This window comes from Gopherus flavomarginatus, chromosome 8, assembly GCF_025201925.1.
Source record: "Gopherus flavomarginatus isolate rGopFla2 chromosome 8, rGopFla2.mat.asm, whole genome shotgun sequence".
NCBI classification, from domain to species: domain Eukaryota; kingdom Metazoa; phylum Chordata; order Testudines; family Testudinidae; genus Gopherus; species Gopherus flavomarginatus.
In genome coordinates, this window is record NC_066624.1 from 80,977,183 (window position 1) to 81,004,470 (window position 27,288).

Genomic DNA, 27,288 nt, shown 5'->3' on the forward strand with positions numbered 1-27,288 from the left:
TTCTCTGTCGAGAATCAGAGGAGATCCAAAGCACAGGGGAAAGGACAGCTGGTAGTAGAATACAGATAGGGAGCACGTCTGAGAGAATGTCCAGTTACTATAAAGGTAACTAACTTTCTCTTCAAGTGCTGGCTCCCATGTGTATTCCACTGTGGGTGACTGACAAGCAGTACTCAAACAAGGAGAATGGTCTGAGGTCTTAGCTGGCAGAGCCAAACAAAGGACTGCTGTTCCAAAAGAGGTGTCACCAGAGGAATCCTGGGCCCGTCTAGCAAACATAGCTGTCTCAAATATCAAAGAGAGGCACCTCTTGAAGTGATGCCATAGATGTTGCTTGCGCCCTTGTGGAAAACTCTTACCCCATAAGGAAGGGGGTGATTAGACAGCTGATAGAGCAAAATATAGCTTGAGATTCATTTTGAGACTAACATGACCCCAAACCTTTTCTGCTGAGGCAGCAATTATCTTAGGGTATTTCCTGATTGCTTTTATTTTCTGCAGGTAAAGGTTAAGGCTGATCTAACACCGAGGGAATGGAGCCTCCTTTCTTTGGAGGGTTCGTGAGGTTTGGAAAGAACATAGGTAAGTGGATAGACTGAGTAAGATGAAAGACTCCTCTAGGGGTGTGAATGTAGTGAAACAATGCATAAGGACAATCCATGATCAATGCCCCAAACTCACCAGTCCTCCTGGCTGGGCTGATTGCTACCAGGTATGGAACCTTTATGGCGGAAAAGACAGACATAGAGCAAGAAGCTAAATGATTCAAAAGGAGGTTTGGTGAATACTTAGAGAACAAGGTTCAAGTCCCACTGAGGAGTAGTCTCTCTTTATAGGCAGAAAAAGTACTAATTAAGCCTTTCCAGAACCTGCTAGACAGAGGGTGAGGGTGCCTGATGTTGCTGTTCCCAAGTCAGGAGATCAGGAAATGTAGAAATTATGACTGGCGCCGAAGCCAACATGTATAAGATATTAGGGAACTAAAACCACGTGGGCCAGTTTGGGGGCAATGAGAATAACTCAACCTGTCCTGCCACATCTTGCGCAAAACTCAAAGCAGATATTGTAGTGGAGACAAGGCAAAGTTCAGATGATCTGAGCAGATGGAAAGAATAAGATTGTCACCCTCTGAATGTCGACCTAGGACTCTTGTGGAACAGTATATGTCAGGGAGACAAACAGGTCCATGGTGGGGGCTCCCCAGGGATCAAAAATATTGTTTACCCCAGAGTCGTGAAGCTCCCACTTGTGATTGACCACAAGTTTCCTAATGTATTCTGGTTTCCTGGGAGGTAGACTGTTGACAGGGCAATCCAACTGACAATATACCAATTCCACAGACTGATTGCTTTTGTGTATAGGGGTGCAGAGCTCACGCCGCCATTTTTGCTAATGTAAGAGACTTGAAGTTATCTGACATTATGAGGACATGGGGTCCTTAAACAGAAGAAAGATTTGCCAGCCCTTCAAACTGCTTGTAGCTGTAGAACATTGATACGCATCCTGAATTCTCAAGATGTCCAGGTACCTTACGCTGTACTGTTGCCCATGTGAGCTCCCCAATCCAAAAAAGATGGACCTGTAATGATCATCCTGCCTGGTGCAGAGGTGAGATAGGAAACACAGATGCAAACCTGATGGGGATTCTTCCACCATGACAGGGACTATACCCCTTTGACAGGAACAGAACACTATGGTGCTAATGGACTGTCAGTTTGGCAGGTACACAAATTCAAGCCACACTTGTAGGCAACAAAGATAGAGTCTTGCAAAAGACGATGCAAGTGCACAAGGCCATATGGCCTAGAAGAGAGGTCTTAATAGGCACTCTGGTGTTGGTTATGAGCTGATCTATGGTGATGTTCACAGACTAAATCCTGGTCCTCTGCAAGTCCTTGCAGTGATGGAATTTAAGGGCATCTCGATCAAGTCCAAAATGCGTGCAGAGGTGAGAAGGGAATTTTTGGTGTTTATGCTCACACTCAGGGAGGAGAGGAGTTGTAGCATTGTCGAAGGAGATGCCTGGAGCTCTTGGCATGACCTGGCAACAAGGGGCTAATTGTTGAGGTAAGGGAAGACAAACTATGATATCTAATATAGGCTTCTATGACAGAACATTTTGGGAAACTCACCAGCATGGGAGCAGCACAATGAGGAAAGGGCATACTCTGTACTAAAAGTGGAAAACGCCAACAATCTATCTGGGAAAGCGTTAGTGAGCGGGATAGATGTCCTCGTGAAAACAGGAGTCACTCATGTTGAGGGCTGTAAGCCACATCTTTTTCCGGGGATAGAATTATAAATGTTAACGTGGCCCTGTGAAACTTGAGTTTGCCAATAAAGCAGTTAAAATGGCAGAGGTCAAGAATAACAGGTCTGCAATTGCCTCTTTTTGGGAGCTAGGAAATATGTTGAGTAAAAACTACTCCTTTGTAACTAAAGAGGATCCCATTCTATCACTCCTCATTGTAAGCGTTTCCACTTCTTGTCTGAGAATGTTGTTCTCATGAGAACGGCCCCTGAGAGGGCATGGGAAAGGATTCTGGAGGGGGTACAAAACTATTGGATAGCTGGAATAGAGAATGCTGAGCATCCTATTTGTCTGCTGTTATTGCACTCCAGGTGTGCAAAGTGCTAGACAACCCCCAAAAGGCATGTGGGAATTAGGACGTGTTGCATTCAGTTGTTTGCAGCTCCTGAGCTCCAGTTAAACAATGTTTAGCTGAGGATTGGGATTGGCATGAGGAATCCACTGCAGCTCTCTGACTCTTATGGCATGGTTCATAAGGTCTCCGATGGAAGAACTACTCAGCCATTGGTCTAGGCTTGTATCATTGCCAGTGGAATTTTCTCTTTGGAGGTATATATACCTGCCACAAAGAGCAGAGGGTGTGCTTGGAGTCTTTTAAAGTGTGTAAGGAATTATCTGTCTTCTGATTAAACAGGTTCTCAACGATGTTCTGGACCCACCCTGGGAAACCACGAAACATGGAGCCATGACTCCCTATGCATGATAATGGCAGTAACCATTGCCCTGGACAATATATCAGCCACATCTGCTGACTGGAGAGCAATCCTGACAACCATTTTGTCTTCCTCTATGAAAGCCTGGAAATGAGCGCTGTCCTGCTCTGGGATACTATCAATAAAGTCAGTGAATTTCAAATAGTTCAGGAAGTCTCACTTAGCCAGTCCTGGTTTCCAATTTGTTATCCTGAACTAGAGGCTAGAAGAAAAGACCTTCCTTCCCAATAAGTTGAGATGCTTGCTCTCCTTATCAGTAGGGGTACAACAGGGGTGTTGCTGCCTAGATCTCTGTGGCAGCTTACATCACTAAAGAATTAGGAGCAGGGTGAAAACACAAATTTCACTCTTGGCTAGGACATAGTACTGTTTCTCTCCCCTCTTAGCAATAGGGGTGTAAGTAGCTGGGGTATGCCAGACCACTCCAGCTGGGTTCAGGATGACTTTATTAACTGGGAGTGCTATTCTACTAGAGCCAGAGGACTAAAGGATGATCCAGCACTTGTGCTGAGGATCTTGAACCTCAAGAGGAATACGCAGCTGCCCTGCTATTCTGCAAGAGAGTTCCTGGCACTATTTACAGTCAGTGGGGGTGGGGGTGGGGAGGCAGAGGGAGGGAAGAGAGAGAAGAGAAAGAAGATGGAGACATGAAGTCATCACTTTGTCTGGCAATGAAAACAGCAATCTCATCAGATCCAGTGGAACTGCCACTTACTCCTTCTCCTCCTCCTCCTTTGAAGGGTCCAGAAGCAGCTCCAGTTGTCCCCTCAAAGCAATGGGGAAGGGCGACTCCCTAGAAGGCCAGATAAACTCTGCAGGATGGTATTGTATGGCCAATAAGGTGGATTGAATGGGGGCTGTGGTGGTCCCCAAGGCATGGGATACCAACGGTCCCAAGGCAGATGATGAGATGGAAGTTGGTCCCAAGCCGACCATGGTGTTCAGACTGGGAAGGTGTGTCTTGGAGGAGAAAGAAAGCATAATGGTTCATCAGGCGGTTCAGAATCTCCCAATGGGGCGAACACAGATTCCAGTTTCAATGACAGTACCACTGGAGGGAAATCATAGCCCAAAGATGGAATGGGAGACATACTGCTTCCAAAGGCTAGCTCCCCTGGTGGAGTCATAACCTCTCTCAAAAGGGAAGGACCCAAAGGAGTGGGAGACTCCAGATCTGGAAGAGCTAAGATGGCCTCAGGAGGATTTTAGGTCTTGGCTTTTCCCCTGAGCGAGAGCAATCCTGGCTACACAAACTACTGGAGCCACAATAGGAGTATGTGTCACAGCCACTGAAGACAAAGAGGGAACCATGGGTGATCAGTGCTCTCAGCTATCTGTCTGTCAGTACCAGTGCATCCTGGGGTTTGTGCTAGAGAAGTGCTGGAGGCACCAGTACTGCCAGACTGAACCAGTGCTGATGGAGCCCTAGAGTTGTGGGCTCTCTTATCAGATCTCCAAGACTTAGAGAATACTCATTTCTCTTGGGCTGAGCTAGCGTTTGGTTTTTGCAGGGCTGGATCAGATTTTTTTCAATGTGGATTTGGAGTAAGACTTAGACTTATGTTATGAGAACAAGCCCTGCTCTCCTGACAAGACCCTGCCAATGGATCTATGTGAGTAGATTCCTTCACTCCTGATTTGGATGTTGTGGCAGGAGATGCACACCTTATTGAATCAGACTGATGTATGGGGACTGATCCCCCAACATAGGTCAGATTGTGGCCTCATAGTCTTTTACATTATGTGCTTCCTAAGGCAAAGCTCTTGCCCTTCCTGGTCACAGGAACAAATGGCAAATACCGAGCCTTGATGTGACATGGGCTTCCCCAAAGCAGTACAAGCAGCATTGGTGGTAACTGCTGATTGAGAAGAACAGTAAGCAGGAAGCACAAATTTTGAAGCCTGGACTCGTGGGCATAGTTCAGTACCCAAACAGGGTGGGAGGGAGGAAGGGAGAGGTGTGCTCACCAGGTCAGGGAAATGGACTAACCTCACTCAAACACTAAAACAAAAACAAAATATCTTTAAAACTCTAGAATATAAAAACTATTTACAAATATCTAAGTATCTTTTTAGAGATAAAGCTGAAGTTTGGCACACCAGATGTTCTGCCCCAGACCATGCAGAAGTGAGAAGGAACTGGAGAGACAATGGGTCCGTCCTGCTCCAGCCTTTATCTTACTGGTTGGAGGCATGAGATAAGTCATGACAGATGTGCAGACCACCCGACAGTGCTTTCAGAACTCTCCAGCTCCTGAGCACATGTACCCACGGTGGAATACTCATTGGGACCAGCACTTGAAGAAAAATATTAATTTATCACATAGCAGTAAATCCATTTTCCTCTGACTAATCTTCAGTTTAGGCTTAAGAGAATTAATCCATGAAAATGCCAAGTTTTTACACAGGAAACAAAGCAAGTTTCAAGAGTTTCAGTTTAAAAGTTTGCATGTAAGTATTATGCACCTCCACCTATAATTTATATTTTAAAATAGTCTTCTTCAGATTCCAGGTTCAACGCTCACTCACTATGGTTATATTTACAACTATTAGTTGAAGACAAATGCCAGCTGCATAATTGCTCTCTCTCTTTTAAAGAGGCCAAAGCTTTTTGTTACCTCTTGAAACTTTACCAGCATTGGGACAAGTGCTAGAAACTAGCAACTTCCAGCAAAAAGGCATTACCTGAGCATTAATCCTTACCTGCTCCCTGTTCCATTTCCACTTGGAAAATCATGCACTTTGACAGGAAACTGCTCCATTTGACTGAGACAGTTGTTCATTTTGTGGACTAATGCCAACAAGGGTGCATTTCCTACTGGCTCTAATCTTCCAAGAGATTCTTCTTCAGGAGGCTGAAGTTGAAAGTAACATTTCTTAGTAATATTTTCTATTGAACAGCTTGTGAGCGTTAATGTGTTAATTTAGCCATATTCTTATGCAAAATAATTTGCTTTAGCTATTAATGCACCAGTGTTCTCTAAAGTTGTTAAGTGCAAAAACTGACAGCAATACTTATATCTCATTATTTGTTACTACCAGGTTCTCTTTACTGCGTTTCCAGAACACCACATTGTCACTTTTATTTTTAAAAAAGAAAAAAAATTCACAATTTAAATATGTTTAGATAATGGGCTTTACAAATTATTGCACAGACTGGTTCACGTGGACAACTGCTAAAAACAGAGACTGTTAAGCTTTTTGGATTTGCCTTACTATAAATACTGATCAGATGCTAAAGTATACAGAGTTTTCTACAGACATGCTCTTCCAAGTGTCCTACATTTGATATTGAAGACTGAAATAAAATTGGCCATACTAGGTCTTAAAAAGAAGATCTTATGCATTTTGAAACAATATAACAATTAAGATTTTTTTAAAATGCAGTGTCTCTTGAAGTTTTTACACTATTAAGATGACTTAATGGTCGACACAAGGATAACCAAGACTGCCAAACAATTTGCTACACAGAATGACACCTTTACTTCTAAGTTTACTAGAACCCAGTAACAGCCTTACGTATTTAAAATATTCCCACCCTTTTAGCTATGGGCATTAAGTTTAAAGGAAATTTCAAATTATTCTTACACATTTTCATCTCTCAATTGTGCTCTTCTTTGATGAGCTAAACCAAATCACTTACATTACTCCCAAGAGAAATTAACAGAAACAGTCAATTGCTATTGACTGAATCTCCCCCCTCTCCATTATGCGCATCTTATCCGGTGGCTCTCTGTCTCCCCAGAGGCAACTGACCATTCTGGAAAATCTTATCACCTGTTGTGTGGTACTTCCTCAGTGAGTACAGTCTGTATCAGAGCGGAACAAGTCTTTTTTTTTTAATTAAAGTTGTCATATTAGTAAAATGCCAATGAGGCACTCATGCTCTGAAGGTAGGGAGGTTGCTGGACCACAAACAATCATAAAGAAGATGTATACTGCTCACTACGTAAAAACACTAAAATGAAAAATACATTGAACTTACTGGAGAAGAAAAAAACACATGAAGGAACCTTTTTAATCTGACATCCCTGCTTACAGCATCTTTTTCACTTTTAGATGTCAAGTAAAGCAGCAGCTGTTTAACAAACCCACTGTGCTGGATTTCGAATGACGAGACATCAGACTCAGAGACTATGCTACGGATTTCTACAAGGCACTCAGCTCCGCCATCCACCTGAAAGAAAGTGTATTAGGATAAGGTTCTGTACTTTAGTACCCTCAGCAGAACACCCGCAATTAGTATTGCTCAAAACAGTGATTTTATTTACATTTTCCTGCTGCTGAATGGAAGACCTATACAAAAGGGGAAATAATGATGGATAACTGTGAAACTTACTATAGGCAAAGTGCTGACAATTCTGTACTAAGTAAGTGAACTGAAAACACAGGAAAGTAACTTCTATGATTGAAGTGAGAAATCTTAGATGTTACTAAATATGGTTACAAGTAACAAGATCGCAGTTTGTCCCATTTAGAAAAAGGAGTCACTGATATAAAGAAGTTATACAAGGTGCTGTTGTGTGTTTTGCAAAATACAAAGGAAAGATATTTAATGTTATAAATTTCATAACATTTCCCCTCACCATGCTGTGTAGATCACTGTTTCCAGTTTAAGTGTGTGTGGATTTTAAATTAACTTGAAGCCTGTGCCATAATGTTCAACAAGAATCTCAACTGTAACAGCTGCCTTGCTTTTAAGGCTGTCAAGGAGACAAATATAAGACATGTATAGCACAGGAGTTCGGTTCTAAAACTAGAATTCAATTTCTGAGTGGATCCTAAATCTGGCCAGGATGAATGAGTACTACTACCTCTTCAAGAAAATGCCAAGCTTTCGCACTCATCTCTCTGAAGTCCTAATCAAGCCACAGATTCTACTAAAAAATTGATCTGAGAGAAATTTAATAGTGATTTACAGCCATTTAACTATAGGAATTTTAATAATTGAAAAGTGCAATTTGAAAAATCACTAGTGGGGAAAAATAAGAATTAGAAATGAAAGTTAAGTCACTTAAGAACTTATACAGAAGTAAGGTTTTTAGATACATTAAGTTTCTCAAGTAGTACTGCTGCACCTTTATTTGCGTATTAAAACTCCTTTGTTTCAAGGTGATGGCTCTTGGATAGCATAACTAGGATGATGTTTGAGACACTATCTAGAGAAACTAATAAGTACTTCCTTATAAGCATAGCAATTCTTTTCCCACTTAATCCTTTTCATTGCCTCCAAAACCCCCTTCCAAATCAAGTTTCCATTTCTAACCTGGAGGTTGAGTTGTTCAGTTGCAGTGCAAAGTCTCTGTAATACATTTAGTGCAGGATTGCTTCCATCCATGTTCTCAGAGTTAAAATAACGTTCCACAAATTTATGGGCTTGTTCCTTAATCCAACCCTTAATTTTCTCTCTGCAAGAAAGAATAAGCTTATTATTATTCTTATAAGCTGATAAATACATGCCACATTTAACATTTGCACACTAAGTTTACACACACACAGCAAAGCAAGTGTAACAAGTTTTCAGATGACATGTAAGTAATGTTTAGGAGATGGGGAGCACCAGTTCCCAGGTATGTGATCTCTGACCACAATAAAATGCTCCTTCTCTCCAGGTCAAACTTGTGGGATGCTAGAAAGCTCTTCCATGGCTTCTATTTTCTCCATATCACAGTTCTTTTCCCCCATTCCTCCCATCTCCCTAGTCTAAATTTTCCACTCTTTGCTACCTATTTTCTTTCAATTTCTACTCTGCTTCCTTTCCCTCCCCTTCTCCTCTACCTCAATTTTTCTCCCTAGGCTCTCTTCCCCATCTTATTTTCTTCCTCTCCCACACGACTCCACTGCTTGCTCTCAGCATTCACTCAAAGAGGCTAACTGCTGAAATTCAGGGCATCAAGTAACATTGTTTTAAAGTAGTTGGATTTAATCCTTACTGAACAGAGTTTTACTTCTTAGAACAGAATGTATTACGTTACCTGTTGTTGGATATGGTGTCCTTTGAGGCAGCCCTTGCAAGACCACTGACTCCTGCTGTGCGTGCTGGTTCAATGTTGTTGCTATTAGACTGTGTGCTTAATCTCCCCCAAGTTTTAGGATTCAAGCTTGCCAAGAAGGAAGATTTAGGAGACTGAGCAGTTGTAGGGCTTTTAGCTTGGGGGGAGGGGAGTGAGGGAAGAGAAAAGGAATAGGATAGAATTAAAATAAAAAACCACATTCAGAGAGACCCAAGTTTCCAAGAATCCTCTGTTATACTGTCAGAAGTATTTAGTACACATTAAATATTTGAGACTGTTTTGTTTTTAAAAAAGTGATTAGTGGGCACAATGCATGTCTTTTCCTTTATCCAATAGTCTTTATGGACTACGTTGCAGTCTATTCTAAAACTAAATTTACCTTGATTGTCTACTTTGTCATCATCTCTTGGAGGTGAATACTTTGGCCTTCTGGGCCCACGTTTTGGCAGTCGTTTTCTCTTTAAAACATCACTTAGTCGGCTGTCAAAAGTTAAAAATAACCAGATTACATCTACTTTTTACTTCAATTGAATGGGCTTTTTAAAAAAAAAAAAAACCACCAAATCTGAATGTTACGTAACAACCATGAAACATCTAACTGCTGATCTTTGGGCACCCACAGAATGGCAGCTTACCATTCACTTAGTTTGGGATCAATATTTCCAGTTTTTGAATGACTACGAACTTAAACATTGCACTTCCAAGTCTATTTGGTGGCGTTATGAATTAACAGACTGACTTATGTCACCTTTCCTATTTTAATGTGCCAATGTATTTAAACCTTTAATATTAAAAATTAAACAAAATAATCTACTGCCAGACATTTACAAGTTTTACTAAGCATTAAAGCAAATTTTTTCACAAGGATTCCCCTTTTCCTGTTTCTTTCCCTCCTTGCCATCTTCAAAAAGGCACCACACATGGCACCGACCATTCCTTTAGAGCTGGTCAACACTACTCAAAATGGAACAGCAGCCCTCATGCTTTCGGCATCTTCTGGTCTCTCAAACTATGCAATGTTAAGGTGTGTTGCATCTCTTTACAACAAGATTTATCAGCAGCAAAGAATCCTGTGGCACCTTATAGACTAACAGACGTTTTGGAGCATGAGCTTTCGTGGGTGAATACCCACTTCGCTAATCACATTTAATACACTTAAAAGAAAATTGACAAATGACAACTTTAACATTATTAAATTTTACTTCCTTAATGCAATACACTAAATTGAAGTGCATTGTTGCTGCAGCAGCCAAAGTCAAACACTTCTTTCCAGGATTTTCAAAGTGTTGGTAAAATAATACAGGAAACTTCAGTAAATATTACTTTTGTCTATACACAGGTAATAGGAGATCTTGATTGTCTAATCATGAAAAAAAGACGGTTACTCACCGTTGTAACTGTTGTTCTTCGAGATGTGTTGCTCATATCCATTCCAGGTAGGTGTACGCGCCGCGCGTGCACGTTTGCCGGAAACTTTTTACCCTAGCAACTCCAGTGGGCTGGCAGGTCGCCCCTAGAGTGGCGCCACTATGGCACTAGATATGTACCCCTGCCGGCCCGCCAGCTCCTCAGTTCCTTCTTGCCGGCTACTCCGACAGTGGGGAAGGAGAGCGGGTGTGGAATGGATATGAGCAACACATCTCGAAGAACAGTTACAACGGTGAGTAACCATCTTTTCTTCTTCGAGTGATTGCTCATATCCATTCCAGGTAGGTGAATCCCAAGCCTTACCAAGGCGGTGGGGTCGGAGTGAGAGGTCGCGGCCTGGAGTACTGCAGAGCCAAAGGCCGCATCATCTCTGGACTGCTGAACCAGGGCGTAATGGGAAGCGAATGTGTGGACCGATGACCAGGTCGCCGCCCTACAAATCTCTTGGATTGGCACGTGGGCAAGGAAAGCCAGCGATGATGCCTGTGCTCTGGTGGACTGAGCAGTTACATGGCCCGTCGGAACGTGGGCCAGGTCGTAGCAGGTCCTGATGCAGGAGGTAACCCAGGAAGATATCCTCTGCGAGGAAATCGGTAGCCCCTTGACCCGGTCCGCTACCGCCACGAATAACTGAGGGGACTTGCGGAACGGTTTGGTCCTGTACACATAAAATGCTAGCGCCTGACGGACATCTAGCGAGTGGAGCTGTTGCTCCCTGCGGGATGAACGGGGCTTTGGGAAAAAGACGGGAAGGAAGATCTCCTGGTTAATGTGAAAAGCTGAGACCACCTTGGGAAGAAAGGCAGGGTGTGGTCTCAGCTGCACCTTGTCTTTATGGAAGACCGTATACGGGGGATCTACTGTGAGGGCCCGTAGTTCTGACACCCGTCTAGCTGAGGTGATGGCCACTAGGAAGGCGTTCTTCCACGAGAGATAGAGCAGGGAGCAAGTAGCTAATGGCTCGAATGGAGGACCCATGAGCCGAGTTAGGACCAGGTTGAGGTCCCATGAAAGGGCAAGAGGGCGGATCTGTGGATAGACACGCTCCAGCCCCTTCAGGAATCTCGCCACCATAGGGTGGGAGAAGACGGAACAGTCGTCCACTCCAGGATGAAACGCAGAGATGGCCACTAGGTGGACCCGGAGGGACGACAACGCCAGACCCTGGCCCTTGAGGGACCAGATGTAGTCTAGAATAGTGGTGATGGGAGTCTCCATAGGGAGAAGACCTTTCTCCGAACACCAACAGTAGAAACGCTTCCACTTAGCCGAGTAAGTAGCCCTGGTGGAAGGCTTTCTACTGCCCAGGAGAACCTCCCGAACCGGGGTAGAGCAGCGTAACTCGGAGCCTGTCAACCACGCAGGAGCCATGCCGTAAGGTGCAGAGACTGAAGGTCCGGGTGACAGAGCCTGCCGTGGTCCTGGGTGATCAGGTCCAGATGTAGGGGCAGGGCAACTGGGTTGGCCACTGAGAGGTCCAGCAACGTGGGGTACCAGTGCTGTCTGGCCCATGCTGGAGCTATGAGAATCACCTGAGCTCTGTCTCTGCGCACCTTGAGGAGAACCCTGTGTATCAGCGGAACGGGAGGGAACGCGTAAAACAGGTGGGTTGCCCATGGGATCAGGAAGGCATCTGCTATAGACCTTGGCTCCCGACCCTGGAAGGAGCAGAATGCTCGACACTTCCTGTTCTCCCTGGACGCGAAGAGGTCCATCCGGGGACGACCCCACCTCTGGAAGAGTGAGAGGGCGACGTCTGGACGGAGGGACCACTCATGCGAGCGGAAAGATCTGCTCAGTCGATCCGCTAGAGTGTTCCGCACTCCCGGGAGATAGGAGGCGGAGAGGTGAACGGCATGGGCTATGCAAAACTCCCAGAGACGCATCGCCTTGAGACATAGGGGAGAGGACCTGGTGCCGCCCTGCTTGTTGATGTAAAACATGGTCGTCGTGTTGTCGGTGAACACCGCGACACAACGACCTTGAAGGAGATGGACAAACGCTTGACAAGCAAGACGGACCGCTCTCAACTCTCGTATGTTGATATGGAGGTCCATCTCTTGAGGAGTCCACAAGCCCTGAGTTCTTTGGGCGCTGCAGTGCACCCCCCAGCCCAGATCTGAGGCGTCCGTAGTCAGGGATGCCGAGGGCTGGGGCGGATGAAACGGGAGCCCCGCACAGACTACGGACTGGTCCAGCCACCACCGAAGGGAGTCCAGTACCCTCTGAGGAACGGTGATGACTGTGTCCAACGAATGTCTGGCCGTCCGGTACTGCGCGATGAGCCAAGATTGAAGAGGCCTCATGCGGAGTCGGGCATACGCCGTCACGAACGTACAGGCTGCCATATGGCCCAGGAGGGCCAGACATGTTCGTAGAGAGGTCAGCGGGGCCGCCTGCAAGCGCAGAAGGATGGCCGATAGCGACTGGAACCTGGGCAAGGGTAGCAAGGCCCTGGCCAGGGTAGAGTCCAGAACGGCCTCGATGAACTCTATCCGCTGCGTGGGGAGCAGAGTAGACTTGTCCAGGTTGATCACGAGGCCCAGGGCAGCAAAGAGGCTGCTGATCCTGCAGACGTGGTCGCGGACCGGCAGCTCCGATGTGCCCCGGATCAGCCAGTCGTCGAGATAGGGAAACACGTGAATGCAGCAACGCCGAAGGTGTGCGACGACAACTGCCATGCATTTCGTGAACACCCTCAGGGCCGTAGAGAGGCCAAACGGGAGGACCGCAAATCGATAATGTCGGCGGTCGACCACAAAGCGGAGGAAACGCCTGTGCTGGGGGGATAGGGAGATATGGAAGTAAGCGTCCTGCATCTCGAGGGCGGCGTACCAGTCTCCGGGATCCAGGGATGGGATGATGATTCCAAGAGATACCATACAGAACTTCAACTTCACCATATACTTGTTGAGTTCCCGCAGGTCGAGGATGGGTCTGAGGCCGCCCTTGGACTTGGGGATTAGAAAGTAGCAGGAATAAAACCCCTTGCCCTTCTCACTCTCTGGAACCTCCTCTATGGCTCCCTTGACGAGGAGTGTGTGCACCTCCTGACAGAGGAATTGCTCGTGAGAGGGGTCCCTGAAGAGGGACGAGGATGGTGGGTGGGAGGAGGGGGCGAAGAAAACTGCAGGCGATAACCGGCCTGCACCGTACGCAAGACCCAACGGTCCGATGTTACTTGGGTCCACGCCAGGAGGAAAAAAGAAAGAAGGTTGGAAAACTGCGGGGAAGGATCCAGAGGGGAAACTGGTACTGCGCCCTCGGGCGCACCTTCAAAATGAAGGCTTAGGTCCAGGAGGGGCCTTGGTGGAGCCTTGGTTCTGCCCCGTTTGGCCACCTGACTGTCTGCGTCGGTTGTTCCTGCCGCGGCGCCTAGTGAGGTCCTGCCGCGGGCGGAACTGAGGATATGGCCGACGCTGCTGCTGTTGGTTCTGCTGCCGGAATGGCCTGCGCTGTGTCGCAGGCGTATGCATCCCCAGCGACCGTATTATGACCCTATTATCCTTAAGGTCCTTTAGTCTGGGGAATGTTTTATCGGAAAACAGGCCCTGGCCTTCGAAGGGGAGGTCCTGGATAGTATGTTGGAGCTCCAGAGGAAGGCCAGAGACCTGCAGCCAGGAAATTCGGCGCATCGTGAGCCCCGAGGCCAGGGTCCGAGCGGCCGAGTCCGCAGCATCTAAAGAGGCTTGTAGCAATGTCCTCGCTACTTTCTTGCCCTCATCCAGGATGGTGGTAAACTCCTGGCGGGCGTCCTGTGGTAAGAGCTCTGCGAATTTCCCCGCCGCTACCCACGAGTTGAAGGAGTAGTGGCTAAGGAGGGCCTGCTGATTCGAAACCCTGAGCTGTAGCGCCCCCGCCGAATAGACCTTGCGGCCCAGGAGGTCCATTCGTCTCGCCTCCTTCGACTTGGGCGCTGGGGCCTCTTGACCGTGGCGCTCCCTGTCATTCACCGACTGGACCACAAGTGAGCAGGGTGTTGGGTGAACGTACAGGTATTCATAGCCCTTCGAGGGGGCCATGTACTTCCTTTCCACCCCTCGAGCGGTCGGACGGATGGAGGCTGGTGATTGCCAGATATTAGCTGCGTTGGCCTGGATTGTTTTGATAAAGGGCAGGGCCACTCTGGTGGGCGCATCAGCGGAGAGGATGCTCACCACCGGGTCCTCGATTTCAGAGACCTCTTCTGCTTGCAAGTCCAGGTTCTGTGCCACATGTTGGAGGAGGTCCTGGTGTGCCCTAAGATCTAGCGGGGGAGGGCTGGAGGACGAGGTACCCGCCACTGCCTCATCTGGTGAAGACGACGAGGAAACCCCCGGCAACAGAGTGTCCACGGGGGGTTCTATCTAGGGCTGCACCTCCGTCACTGGAGGGAGATCTGGGTCCTGGTGGCTGGACCTGCCGCCTGCTTCCAGGGAGGGAGGGGGTCTAGACACCGTCGCCTCCGGTGGCCTGCGTTCCGCCCCAGGGCGGGGGGTAATGTGTTGTGGACCCTAGGCTTGGCGATACGCCCATGGGGTCCAAAACCCCCACTGTTGAGGCCCTCGTTCCTGTGGTGGAGGGTCCTGGAACAGGGCCGAGTGTGTGTCCTGGCCCAAGGCATAGGCGCTGTCCGCCTGGGAGGACACAGATGGTTCCCTGGAAGGCCACGGAGGCGCTGAGCCTGTTTGATAGACGTCTCTGTACGCCGACTCCGACGCTCTCCTCGGTGCCGAGGATCGGTGCCGGGATCGGGAACGGCGTGGTAGCCGGTGCCGGGATCCGGAGCGGGATCTGCATCGAGGTCGGTGCCGGCAGCGGGACCGCCACCTTCGATCAGCGCGGTGCTGGGATGGCAGTGGAGACCGGGACCTGCCACCGACGCGGTGCCGGGAGGTCGACCGGGATGGGGACCTACCACCAGCTTGGTGCCGGGAGGTCGACCGAGGAGCCGAACATCGAGGTGAACGGCTCCTAGAGTCTCGGTGCCGGCAGTGAGAGGAGCCAGACCGGGACCGTGCAGATACTGATCGGTGCCACGAGTGCGACCGGTACCGCCTGGGAGAACGGTGCTGGGACTGCGAGCGGTGCCCCGAGCGCGAGCGTTCACGTCTCCGTGGCGATCGGTGCCAGGACTCTGGAGACAGCGCTCTTAGCATCGGTTTGCCTCTGGAGGTTACCCGTCCCGGGGGTGCCGTTGAGGCTGCGATGGCTCCGTGAGCGCTATCGAGTCCCGTGCCGAGGCAAAGGTCTCTGGCGTAGATGGGACTAACAGCTCAACCCCTGATCTCAAGGGGGAGCTAGGAGGGGCTGGACTCGACGGACCTTCCGGACCCGGAGTCGACAGCAGCCCTGCAGGCAGTGCCGCGGCCAAGGTAGGTGCCGGGCGCTCCACTCGGGCCTGCCTCGATGGTGTTGCAGACGACGAGGGTCGTAGATGTGCTCCCGGTGCCAGGGATGGTCGGTGCCGGGGAGCCTTGCCGGTGCCGGCGCGGTCCGGTGTCGGAGTAGAAGTGGCCAGCTGCGCTGCCGGTGCTGGAGTCAGTGCCGCTTCCATGAGGAGAACGCGGAGTCTTTGATCCCTCTCCTTCTTTGTGCGAGGCTTAAAGGCCTTGCATATACGGCACTTTTCACTTATGTGCGATTCCCCCAGGCACTTGAGGCACGCGTCGTGGGGATCGCTAGTAGGCATCGGCTTCTTGCATGCCGAGCACTGCTTGAAGCCCGGCGAGCCAGGCATGAGGCCGGTGCCGGGCGCCGGGAAGGGCAACGGCCCACCCGCGAACAAGTTAAACAACTATATATAATACACAACTAACTAATATACTATCAAACTATCTATGAACTATTTACAACTATGACAACGAACAAAAGTACAGGAGAGCTAGGTACGTGGAAGACAGCAAGCCGCACTCCACCAGTTCCAGCAACCGACACGGCGGTAAGAAGGAACTGAGGAGCGGGCGGGCCGGCAGGGGTATATATCTAGTGCCATAGTGGCGCCACTCTAGGAGGCGACCTGCCGGCCCACTGGAGTTGCTAGGGTAAAAAGTTTCTGGCAAACGTGCACGCGCGGCACGTACACCTACCTGGAAAAGACGGTTACTCACCTTTGTAACTGTTGTTCTTCGAGATGTGTTGCTCACATCCATTCCAGTTAGGTGTGCGCACCGCGCGTGCACATTTGTCGGAAACTTTTTACCCTAGCAACTCCAGTGGGCCGGCAGGTCGCCCCCTGGAGTGGCGCCGCCATGGCGCTCAATATATATCCCTGCCGGCCCACCCGCTCCTCAGTTCCTTCTTGCCGGCTACTCCGACAGTGGGGAAGGAGGGCGGGTGTGGAATGGATGTGAGCAACACATCTCGAAGAACAACAGTTACAAAGGTGAGTAACCGTCTTTTCTTCTTCGAGTGATTGCTCACATCCATTCCAGTTAGGTGAATCCCAAGCCATACCTAGGCGGTGGGGTCGGAGTGAGAAGTCGCGGCATGGAGCACTGCAGATCCGAAGGCCGCATCCTCTCTAGACTGCTGGACCAGGGCGTAGTGGGAAGCAAAGGTGTGGACCGATGACCAGGTCGCTGCCCGACAGATTTCCTGGATGGGCACACGGGCGAGGAAAGCCAGCGACGACGCCTGCGCCCTGGTAGAATGCGCAGTCACCCGGCCCGTAGGGACGTGGGCCAAGTCATAGCAGGTCCTGATACAGGACGTTACCCATGAGGATAACCTCTGGGAGGAGATAGGAAGCCCCTTCATGCAGTCCGCTACCGCCACGAAAAGCTGGGGGGATTTGCGGAAGGGTTTGGTCCTCTCCACATAGAACGCGAGAGCCCTACGGACATCAAGCGAGTGGAGCTGCTGCTCCCTGCCTGAAGAGTGAGGTTTCGGGAAAAAAACCGGAAGGAATATCTCTTGGTTGATGTGGAAGGTCGAGACTACCTTGGGGAGAAAGGCAGGGTGTGGCCTCAGCTGTACCTTATCTTTGTGGAAGACTGTATACGGGGGGTCTACCACAAGAGCCCGGATTTCCGACACCCGCCTAGCTGAGGTGATAGCTACTAAAAAGGCAGTCTTCCAAGAGAGGTAAAGCAGGGAGCAAGTAGCTAACGGCTCAAAGGGGGGCCCCATGAGCCGAGACAACACCAGGTTAAGATCCCAGGTTGGAGCAGGGAGTCGGACGTTAGGGTATAAACGTTCCAGCCCCTTAAGGAATCTAGACACCGTCGGGTGAGAAAAAACAGAGCGACCATCCCCACCCGGGTGAAAGGTGGAGATAGCTGCCAGGTGGACTCGCAACGACGATATCGCCAGACCCTGTTGTTTGAGGGACCAAACGTAGTCTAAGATATTGGCCACCGAAACTTCCATAGGGCGGAGATCTCTCTCCACGCACCAACAGGAGAAACGCTTCCACTTGGCCGAGTATGTCGCTCTCGGGGAAGGCTTCCTGCTGCCCAAAAGCACCTCTCTCACCGGTGTGGAGCAGCGCAGCTCAGAGCCGGTCAGCCACGCAGGAACCACGCCGCTAGGTGCAGCGACTGCAGGTCCGGGTGACAGAGAGTCCCGTGCTCCTGGGTAATCAGGTCCGGGTGAAGGGGCAGGGGAACTGGGTCGGCTATGGCCAGGTCCAGCAGCATGGGGTACCAATGCTGCCTGGGCCACGCCGGGGCTACCATGATCACGCGAGCCCTGTCCCTGCGCACCTTCAGAAGGACCTTGTGAACCAGAGGAAACGGGGGAAACGCGTAGTACAAGTGGGTCGTCCACGGAATAAGGAAGGCATCCGCTATCGACCCGGGCTCCCTGCCCTGAAAGGAGCAGAACGCCTGGCACTTCTTGTTCCCCCCGGACGCGAAGAGGTCCACACGGGGATAACCCCACCTCTGGAAGATGGAGAGAGCGACGTCCGGGCGAAGGGACCACTCGTGCGATAGGAAGGATCTGCTCAAGCGATCCGCCAGCGTGTTCCGTACTCCGGGGAGGAAGGAAGCCGTGAGGTGAATGGAATGGGCTACACAAAAGTCCCAGAGTCGCATCGCCTCGTGACACAGGGGAGAGGATCTGGTGCCGCCCTGCTTGTTGATATAGTACATGGTCGTCGTGTTGTCGGTAAACACCGCGACACAACGACCTCGAAGCTGGTGGCAGAACGTCTGACAAGCAAGGCGGACCGCTCTCAACTCCCGCATGTTGATGTGCAACCTCACCTCCTGCGGGGACCACAGGCCCTGCGTTCTCAGGGTTCCCAGGTGGGCCCCCCAGCCGAGATCTGAGGCATCCGTTGTCAGGGACACCGAGGGCTGAGGTGGGTGGAAAGGGAGCCCCGCACACACTACGGACTGGTCTAGCCACCAGTCGAGAGAATCTAACACCCCTTGGGGGATCGTGATCAGCATGTCTAGCGGCTGCCTTGCCGGCCGGTAATGCTCGATGAGCCACAACTGGAGGGGCCTCATGCGGAGCCGAGCATAACCGGTCACAAACGTGCATGCTGCCATGTGGCCTAACAGGGTTAGACATGTCCGCACTGATGTCAAGGGGGCTGCCCGTAGTCGTTGAACGATCGCCGACAATGCCTGGAACCTCGGCAACGGCAGAAGAGCCCTGGCCACGGTGGCGTCCAGGACGGCCCCGATGAACTCCACCCTCTGCGTGGGGATCAGGGTGGACTTGTCCATGTTGATCAAGAGGCCCAAAGTAGCAAACAGGCCGGTGATCACGCAGACATGGCTGCAAACTTGCAGTTCCGACGTGCCCCGGATTAACCAATCGTCTAGGTAAGGGAACATGTGGATACGACTGCGCCGAAGATGGGCCACAACAACTGCCATGCATTTTGTAAATACCCTCGGGGCCGTAGAAAGGCCAAATGGGAGGACTGCAAATTGGTAGTGAAGGGAGCCCACCACGAACCGAAGGAAACGTCTGTGGTGTGGCCAAATGGCAATGTGAAAATAAGCGTCCTGCATGTCAAGGGCGGCGTACCAGTCTCCCGGATCCAGGGATGGGATAATGGTCCCCAGGGATACCATGCGGAACTTCAACTTCACCAGGTATTTGTTGAGCTCTCGCAGGTCGAGGATAGGCCTGAGGCCTCCCTTGGCCTTGGGGATCAGAAAGTAACGGGAATAAAACCCCTTGCCTTTCTCGTTTTCCGGAACCGCCTCTATAGCTCCTTTGCTGAGGAGCGCCTGTACCTCCTGCCGAAGGAATTGCTCGTGAGAGGGGTCCCTGAAGAGGGACGAGGAAGGGGGGGCGGGAAGGAGGAAACGATATAAACTGCAGGCGGTATCCTGTCTGCACCGTGCGTAAGACCCAGCGGTCCGATGTTATTTGGGTCCACGCCGGGAGGAAAAACGAAAGGCGGTTGGAAAACGGGGGGGAAAGGATCCATGGGGGAAACTGTTACTGCGCCCTCGGGCGCACCTTCAAAATGAAGGCTTGGGTCCAGGCGGGGGCTTAGAGGAGCCTTGATTCTGCCCCCCTTGGTTCCCCGAATGCCTGCGCCTTCCATTCCTGCCACGGCGCCTATTAAGGTCCTGCCGTTGGCGGAACTGGGGATATGGCCTGCGCTGCTGTTGCTGCTGTGGCCGGAAGGGTCTGCGCTGCGTTCCCGGTGTGTGCATCCCGAGGGAGCGCATAATGACCCGATTGTCCTTTAGACTCTTAAGTCTGGGGTCTGTCTTCTCCGAAAACAGGCCCTGGCCTTCGAACGGGAGGTCCTGGATGGTATGTTGGAGCTCCGGAGGAAGGCCAGAGACCTGCAGCCAGGAGATACGGCGCATCGTTACCCCCGAAGCGAGGGTGCGGGCAGCCGAGTCTGCAGCGTCCAAAGAAGCTTGCAATGATGTACGCGCAACCTTCTTGCCCTCATCTAGGATGGCTGCAAATTCTTCGCGGGTGTCTTGTGGCAGCAGCTCTTTAAATTTGTCCGCTGCCACCCATGAGTTGAAAGTGTACCTGCTGAGCAGGGCTTGTTGGTTCGAAACCCTGAGCTGCAGCGCCCCAGCCGAGTATACTTTGCGTCCAAGGAGGTCCATACGCCTGGCCTCCCTGGATTTGGGGGCTGGAGCTTCCTGCCCATGACGCTCTCTGTCATTTACCGACTGTACCACCAGGGAACACGGTGTCGGGTGGATATGGAGGTACTCATAGCCTTTAGAGGGGGCCATGTACTTCCTCTCGACGCCCCTCGCCGTAGGGGGGATGGAGGCCGGTGACTGCCAGATGGTATTGGCATTGGCCTGGATCGTCCTTATGAAGGGTAGGGCGACCCTGGTGGGAGCATCCGAGGAGAGGATGGTGACAATTGGATCCTCGATCTCCGAGACCTCCTCGGCTTGTAGGCTCAGATTCTGAGCTACTCGCCTAAGGAGGTCTTGGTGCGCTCTGAGATCCAGCGGGGGGGGGCTACTGGAGGAGGTGCCAGCCACCGCTTCATCAGGGGAGGAGGATGAGGAGACCCCCGGCAAGCAAGTGTCCAATGGGGGGTCCCCCTCGGCCCTCGCCTCTGTCTCAGGAGCCAGAGCGGAGTCCTGCTGCTTGGACCCTTCCTCTCCATCCGGGGAGGGAGGGGGGCGAGACAACGAGGCTTCCGGCACCCTGTGCTCCGCCGTCGCAGGCCTAGCAGGAAGCTGTTGGGGGCCCTGGGCTTGATGGTATGCCCATGGGGTCCAAAACCCCCACTGCTGCGGGCCTTGGTCTTGTTGTGGCGGGTCTGAAAAGAGCGCCGCCTGCCGGTCGGTGCCCAGCGCATACCCGCTGTCCGTTTGCGAAGAGACCGACGGCTGCCTAGAAGGCCACGGCGGGGCCGACCCTGGCTGGTAAGGTTCTGCGCGGGTCGGCAGCGACGATCTTCTCGGTGCCGGGGATCGGTACCGGGAGTCATAGCGGTGCCGGGATCGGGACCGGGACCGGGTTCTGTCTTGGTGCCGGGATCTGGACCGGTACCGGCCGCCGCTTCGGTGCCGGGATCGGGACCGGGACCTGCCACCAGCTCGGTGCCGGGAGGTCGACCGGCGCGGCGAGTGACGGCGGGACTGGCTCCTGGAGTCACGGTGCCGGTATCGGCGGCTGGAGTCAGACCGCGACCGTCTAGAGGTCGATCGGTGCCGCGAGTGCGACCGGTACCGCCGAGGGGAGCGGTGCCGGGACTGCGAGCGGCGATGAGATCTTGACCTGCCGTGACGTCGGGACCTGGACCGCGAGCGCGAGTCCCGAGACGGTGCCGACATCATGGGCTTGCCTCTAGATGCGACCTGCACCGGAGGTACCGGGGATGGCAGCTGAGTAGGCTCTGTCAAGGCAATAAGGTCCCGTGCCGAGGCGAAGGTCTCCGGTGTGGATGGGACCAAAATCTCAACCCCAGATCTCATGGGGGAGCTTGGCGGCACCGGACTCGACGGACCCGCCGGGCCCGGAGTCGACGGTGCCGGCGGCGCCGCGGCCGATGTTGAGGCCGGGCGCTCCAGTCGGGTCTGCCTGGCTGGAGTAGCAGACGCTGACGGTCTTGGTTCTGCACCCGGTGCCGGAGAAGGTCGGTGCCGGGGAGTCTTTCCGGTGCCGGTGCGATCCGGTGCCAGCGCCGAGATCACGGCCTGCGAAGCCGCCGGGTCAAGTGCCGCCTCCATAAGGAGAGTCCGGAGTCTTTGGTCTCTCCTTTTTTGTCCTGGGCTTAAAAGCCTTGCAGATGCGGCACTTGTCCGATCTGTGTGATTCCCCCAGGCACTTCAGGCACGCGTCGTGGGGGTCGCTGGTAGGCATAGGCTTTTTACAGGCCGCACACTGCTTAAAGCCCGGCGAACCAGGCATGAGCCCGGTGCCGGGAAGGGCTACAGCCCCCGGCTAACAACTATTTACAACCTATTTACACTTAATTACTTACTAACTAACTTAACGATCTAACTAACGACTATTAACAATAACAAGAGATAACAAGGAGAGCTAGGGACGTGGAGGACAGCTATGCCGCGCTCCACAGTTCCAACGACCGACACGGCAGTAAGAAGGAACTGAGGAGCGGGTGGGCCGGCAGGGATATATATTGAGCGCCATGGCGGCGCCACTCCAGGGGGCGACCTGCCGGCCCACTGGAGTTGCTAGGGTAAAAAGTTTCCAACCAACGTGCACGCACGGCGTGCACACCTAACTGGAATGGATATGAGCAATCACTCGAAGAAGAATTATGTGTTATGTGAACAAAAACAAATTTAAGATTGAAAATCTTGATTGTGTGACTGATCACAGTGTGATATTTACTTAACTACAGACTATAGCCATAAAGCACTTTAGCGTTCTTGCCTTAGGGGTTCATAAAATATTAATAGCTTTCAGCCTGATCTTTAATGATTTGAGCAACACAACTGCCATTGGAGTCAGAGATATGGGTCACTGACTCTCAGAATCAGGCCTTCTTCAAACAAAAACACAAATTGAACACTTACCCCTGTGGACTCAGATCCAGAGAGTCTTCCCGGCTGTGTTGTAAGCTGGGAGACCCCAAATCTGCAGTTGCATTACTGGCAGAGGTGGCTGTCCCAGTGCTTATTGTTGTAGTGGTACCCAGCGTTCCTGATCCATTAGTGCATGCTTTTGGTGGGCTCGTCAGCAGAGCCTCAGACTCTGCTAGATTTTTCACTTGGTGCATCACCCCTTTCCAAAGTTAAAAACAAAGCGTTTATGCTAATCTTTAGACATGCAACTCCTGCAAATATTGATTTGTACCCCCTCCTCTAATGACTATTCAACAGTATTTTGAAAGTATCCCTTAAACGTCATAGAAAGTATATGGTTATTGTACTAGTCAGGATATCCAAAAAGAAAATCAGTGTCAAAATGTCATAGGAATGGCAGAGAACATCAGTAGATTGGCAGGAAATCCAGACTTTTTAAAAATATGACTACTTGGTATAACCAAATAAAGCATAGGCAATATAATTTCAGCAAGTATTATTAAAAAGTTTGAAGCAAGCAGACTTATTTTTAAATAAGTCTCTAAAACTAATTTGAAAAGCTTTCAGAAAAACAAGCATTTAAATGCCAAGAAAAGGTTGATAGCCATATGACTGGGAATAAGGTAAAGGAAAAATTTACATGGATTTATCCTTATATTATTTTTATAGTAACCTCCATTTCTTGCACATGGTAGAGGTCTAATTTACAGTTTAATTGTGTAAGCTCTCAATTCATGTCTAAGAAAACATGCATTAGAATTTTGCTTATTACCTCAGATTAAGAGTAAATGAAAAAGAAGTACATTTACCTTCTCTTCTGAAGTAAACACTAAAAATGTCAGGTAATTTTTGCATTAAGATCTCTGCCATCTGAAGGGCTCCAACTACTATCTTAAGGTCTTGACTTGACAGCATGGAGGCAATATGACTAAAAAAGAAAATGAATGCTTTAAAAAAAGCTTGATTTCTCATATCTTTTTAAAATAAACCTTATTTATTAAGTTAGATCCTCTAAAAATACAAAGAGTAGCCAAGTCAAATGCAAACCCCTGTATCAACTTTTATTTTTACATACAAATATTAAAAAAAGCTGGTGGCAAGTGTGGTGTAAGTTACAGTTCCCTTAGCCAGCTATATCCCTATGCTTATTCAGGCATGTGCACAAACGCATGCATGTTAGCGGTGGCGGGAATTAGATAAAAGATTCATCCCACAGGCAGGAAGTGGTCCCTGAAGAAGTTTAATTTCCATGAAGAGCTGCTAAGTCAGTGCATTGCCTCCTTACATATTAGGCTACTCTGGTCCCTAAACCCATTCCTAGGGTACCAAGTTGGGGCTGCTTTGTGCTACCACCAACTCATCTTATACATCTTCTGCTATAAGGGTCCTCTTTTACAGTCTGCACCATCAGAATACTAGAGTTAATCTGTCCCTAAGTTTGTAGGTAAGTTGGCACAATATTTTAGTTTTAGAAACTGAGGAAACGCTTGACATCACTATTTGACTATTACAGGCAGTGTAACTAGAATCTATCGACAGTGATTCTTTGGTTAAGATGTTTTTAAAAAAAGAATATGTTTACAGTTGGGCTCCTAAAAGCATATTCAGACACCGTTTGATTTTCAGAAGTGCTCACCACCCACAAGTCAATATGAACTGCTTTGTTCTCATCTCAGCACTTTTGAGAAATAAGGTTAACGCCCAAGCGCTTTTTAAAAACGTTCGGTCACAAGCACAGAGAAACCCACCTTGAAACGGCATGATTTTTCAGTACATCCTTCAGAAGTTCAGCATCAGCAAAATAAATTATCCTAAGAATTGCTCTAAGGCACTTGTGTCTAACAGCAGGTCCAGCGGAAGAGCTGTACACTTCATAAAGAACACCAAACAATGTTTTAATAAAGGATTTAGCCAATTCTGGGTCCTCTTTCATTAGCTGTGCTCGAGCATCATCCTTCTTTAATTCTGAATGTCCACCTAGAAAAGAACACAGATTGGACAACCTGAATCACTGTGCAGTTCACTTCACTTTCACTCTGGCATTTGCCTCTGTTTTTTTAAACTGAAGTGGTAAATTTAATCTCTATTTAAATTCAGAACAAGAGAATAAAGTTGTTTTAACAGATACATGACACTTCTGGTGGATCTAACACATTCATAAGAAGGTATCCATCATAGTATTCTACTCTTGAAAGATACTGTTGGGAGTTTACATCAATATTTTTTTCTTACAATAAATTTTTGAAGTAAAGGAGTAAAGCAAAATAAGTCTTCAGAATTTAGACATTTAAAGAAAGTTTACTATCCTCATCTAAGACTACCCGCCTTAAGAAAATGGTATATACACTTCAGAAAGTGGCAGGGGACAATAATCTATTCCAGCCTCAAGTTTGCCAATTTACACACAGCAGCTGATAAAAAAATTTCTGGAACTACTTCCAGTTCATGGAATTAATAGTGTGATTTGTTAAGACATTTTAGTCAATAATTCACCTCCGGCTTAAACGTAGCCTTGACTCAAGTAAATCAAAATAAAGTTTGAAGTCCCAAATTCAAAAACATACAATTCTGATCAGCTGAGAAACAGACAGCACATTGAGCAATACAGTATAAATAAAGAGACAGACAGACAGAGATGCAGGATAATTAAAAAGCAGTACTTACTGGTATTACTATTGGCTAACGGGTTAGGTTTTCTCTGAATGGCACGTGCTGTTCCAGTGTCTTCATTGATTTGCTGCATAGAATTGAAGTCAATAGTATAAACACGCCCCAGGGTAGACAGACTTATCTCATCCTCCCCAACCTGATGAGCTGCCTGAGAATGAACAAACACAAAATGAAGCAATTTAAAAATAAAAACACTGACCGGTAAGGAGGTCATTTTATAAAATAACCTCACGTCCCACAAGGGATGGGAAACAAAACACAGAGTGCTATGTCCCATTTTACAGTGTGCTGAATGATATCTTGCTTAGAAATTGTCTGACAGATACATAAGTATGTTAGAAAACTTTCAGAAAACTGTTGGACATTTAAAAATGAGAGAGGAATCATCCTACTCGGCCTTGCTCCATAAAGGAACTATGACTCCCATAAACAGTAGTTAGCAGTTGGGATGAGATAGATACCTTCTGAGACTCTTCAATGATTTGATCATGTCCTTGTGCATTCTGGATAAAATTCATTTGTATCCCAACCTCAGGATTTCGTATCTCAAGGCAAATGAAAGTTAAGAGCTTGGATGCCTCACCTCAAAATCCTAAAAGGCACTGTCTGTACCACCTTTGGTTACTAAATAGCTCTCAGTACAAAATAAGGGTCTCAGCTGAGGCCTTTAGGTTCTGCCGAAGTGAAAATTCAGAGTACTCTGACTGCTCTGTGGACAGCAAGATTAAGAGATTCCCAGAGAGAGAGAGCTCTTAAATCAGAAGTGCAAAAATGCAAGGTTCTGATAAACGTATTAAACATCTAGTCAGCTACTTGTATAATAATTCACCCAGTTTTGAAGGAATACAGAAATACTGCATAATCAAGCATTTAGTTTCATATTACAAGTATTAAGCTGTGATAAAGTTAGCACTTATAGTAGCCAGGGTACAGTTTTCCAGCAAGGATGGAGAAGTGAAGCAGCAGTCAAACCTGTACACCAACAGATATACTTAAAATGTATGCTTGAAATACTACCTCAATTATCCGGCTATCAATCCTGTTGTAGGGATGCCAGAGACCCCTGTCATCTCGCCACTGCCAAATTGCCCCATCTGTGTTTTGTGCATTTCCTTTCTTTAGCATAGTATCAACAGCAAAGATTCCTTCTTTAGGCAGGCAAGGCATCAGTTCACTGAAAAGATCATCAAATCAACTTTTGGTAACACTGATTTTTTTTATGTACCAGTATTAGTAGTTTGAAAACTATTAGCCTTCATTTCAGCAATCATGAAATTAGTATGTCAATCAAACTTGAAAAATAGGATTGTGTAATAGACTTACCATATAAGAGAAGTAAGCTCGTAAAGTTCTTGAGGACTTCGTGGAACAAGATCAATTTGCTCTTGACAACTCCCATTTGAGGCTCCACAAAGAAGGAAGTGAAGTGTTTCTGCAATATCTTTAAAACAATTGTTTTATTGTACAGTATTGTCCCAGAGTCAGAGGATAGTGCCCTAACGTGACCGACACTGCACAGAATAGACAGTTCCCACCCTAAAGAGCTTACAGTCTAAGTAGAAGATAAAAGGGTAGGGAAAAGGGATAGAACATACAGTGATGGTTCGCAAGTGTCTTTAAAAAAAAAAGTTACTGGGGGTTTAGCTAAACAGAAAGAATGTAAGAGAGGGAAGACTGATAAGGAGGAGATGGGGATAGGGATAGAGAAGGAAGGAGGG

General features: G+C 48.9%; 1 protein-coding gene across 11 annotated transcripts in view; it reads right to left on the reverse strand.

Moving 5' to 3' along the window:
- Positions 1-27,288, reverse strand: part of TRIP12 (thyroid hormone receptor interactor 12) — a 183,188-nt gene that overhangs the window by 45,271 nt on the left and 110,629 nt on the right. For 7 of the 11 annotated variants that reach the window (XM_050965779.1, XM_050965778.1, XM_050965775.1 and 4 more), the window contains 11 exons: positions 26,894-27,011; positions 26,588-26,744; positions 25,565-25,718; positions 24,649-24,877; positions 23,710-23,828; positions 22,892-23,099; positions 9,418-9,518; positions 9,000-9,174; positions 8,291-8,432; positions 7,010-7,201; positions 5,728-5,879 (listed from right to left, as the gene is read on the reverse strand). In XM_050965779.1, coding sequence (XP_050821736.1) covers positions 5,728-5,879; positions 7,010-7,201; positions 8,291-8,432; positions 9,000-9,174; positions 9,418-9,518; positions 22,892-23,099; positions 23,710-23,828; positions 24,649-24,877; positions 25,565-25,718; positions 26,588-26,744; positions 26,894-27,011 — 1,747 coding nt within the window. The remainder of the gene's footprint in view (positions 1-5,727; positions 5,880-7,009; positions 7,202-8,290; positions 8,433-8,999; positions 9,175-9,417; positions 9,519-22,891; positions 23,100-23,709; positions 23,829-24,648; positions 24,878-25,564; positions 25,719-26,587; positions 26,745-26,893; positions 27,012-27,288) is intronic. The other 4 variants (XM_050965781.1, XM_050965780.1, XM_050965777.1 and 1 more) reach the window with 1 other exon arrangement.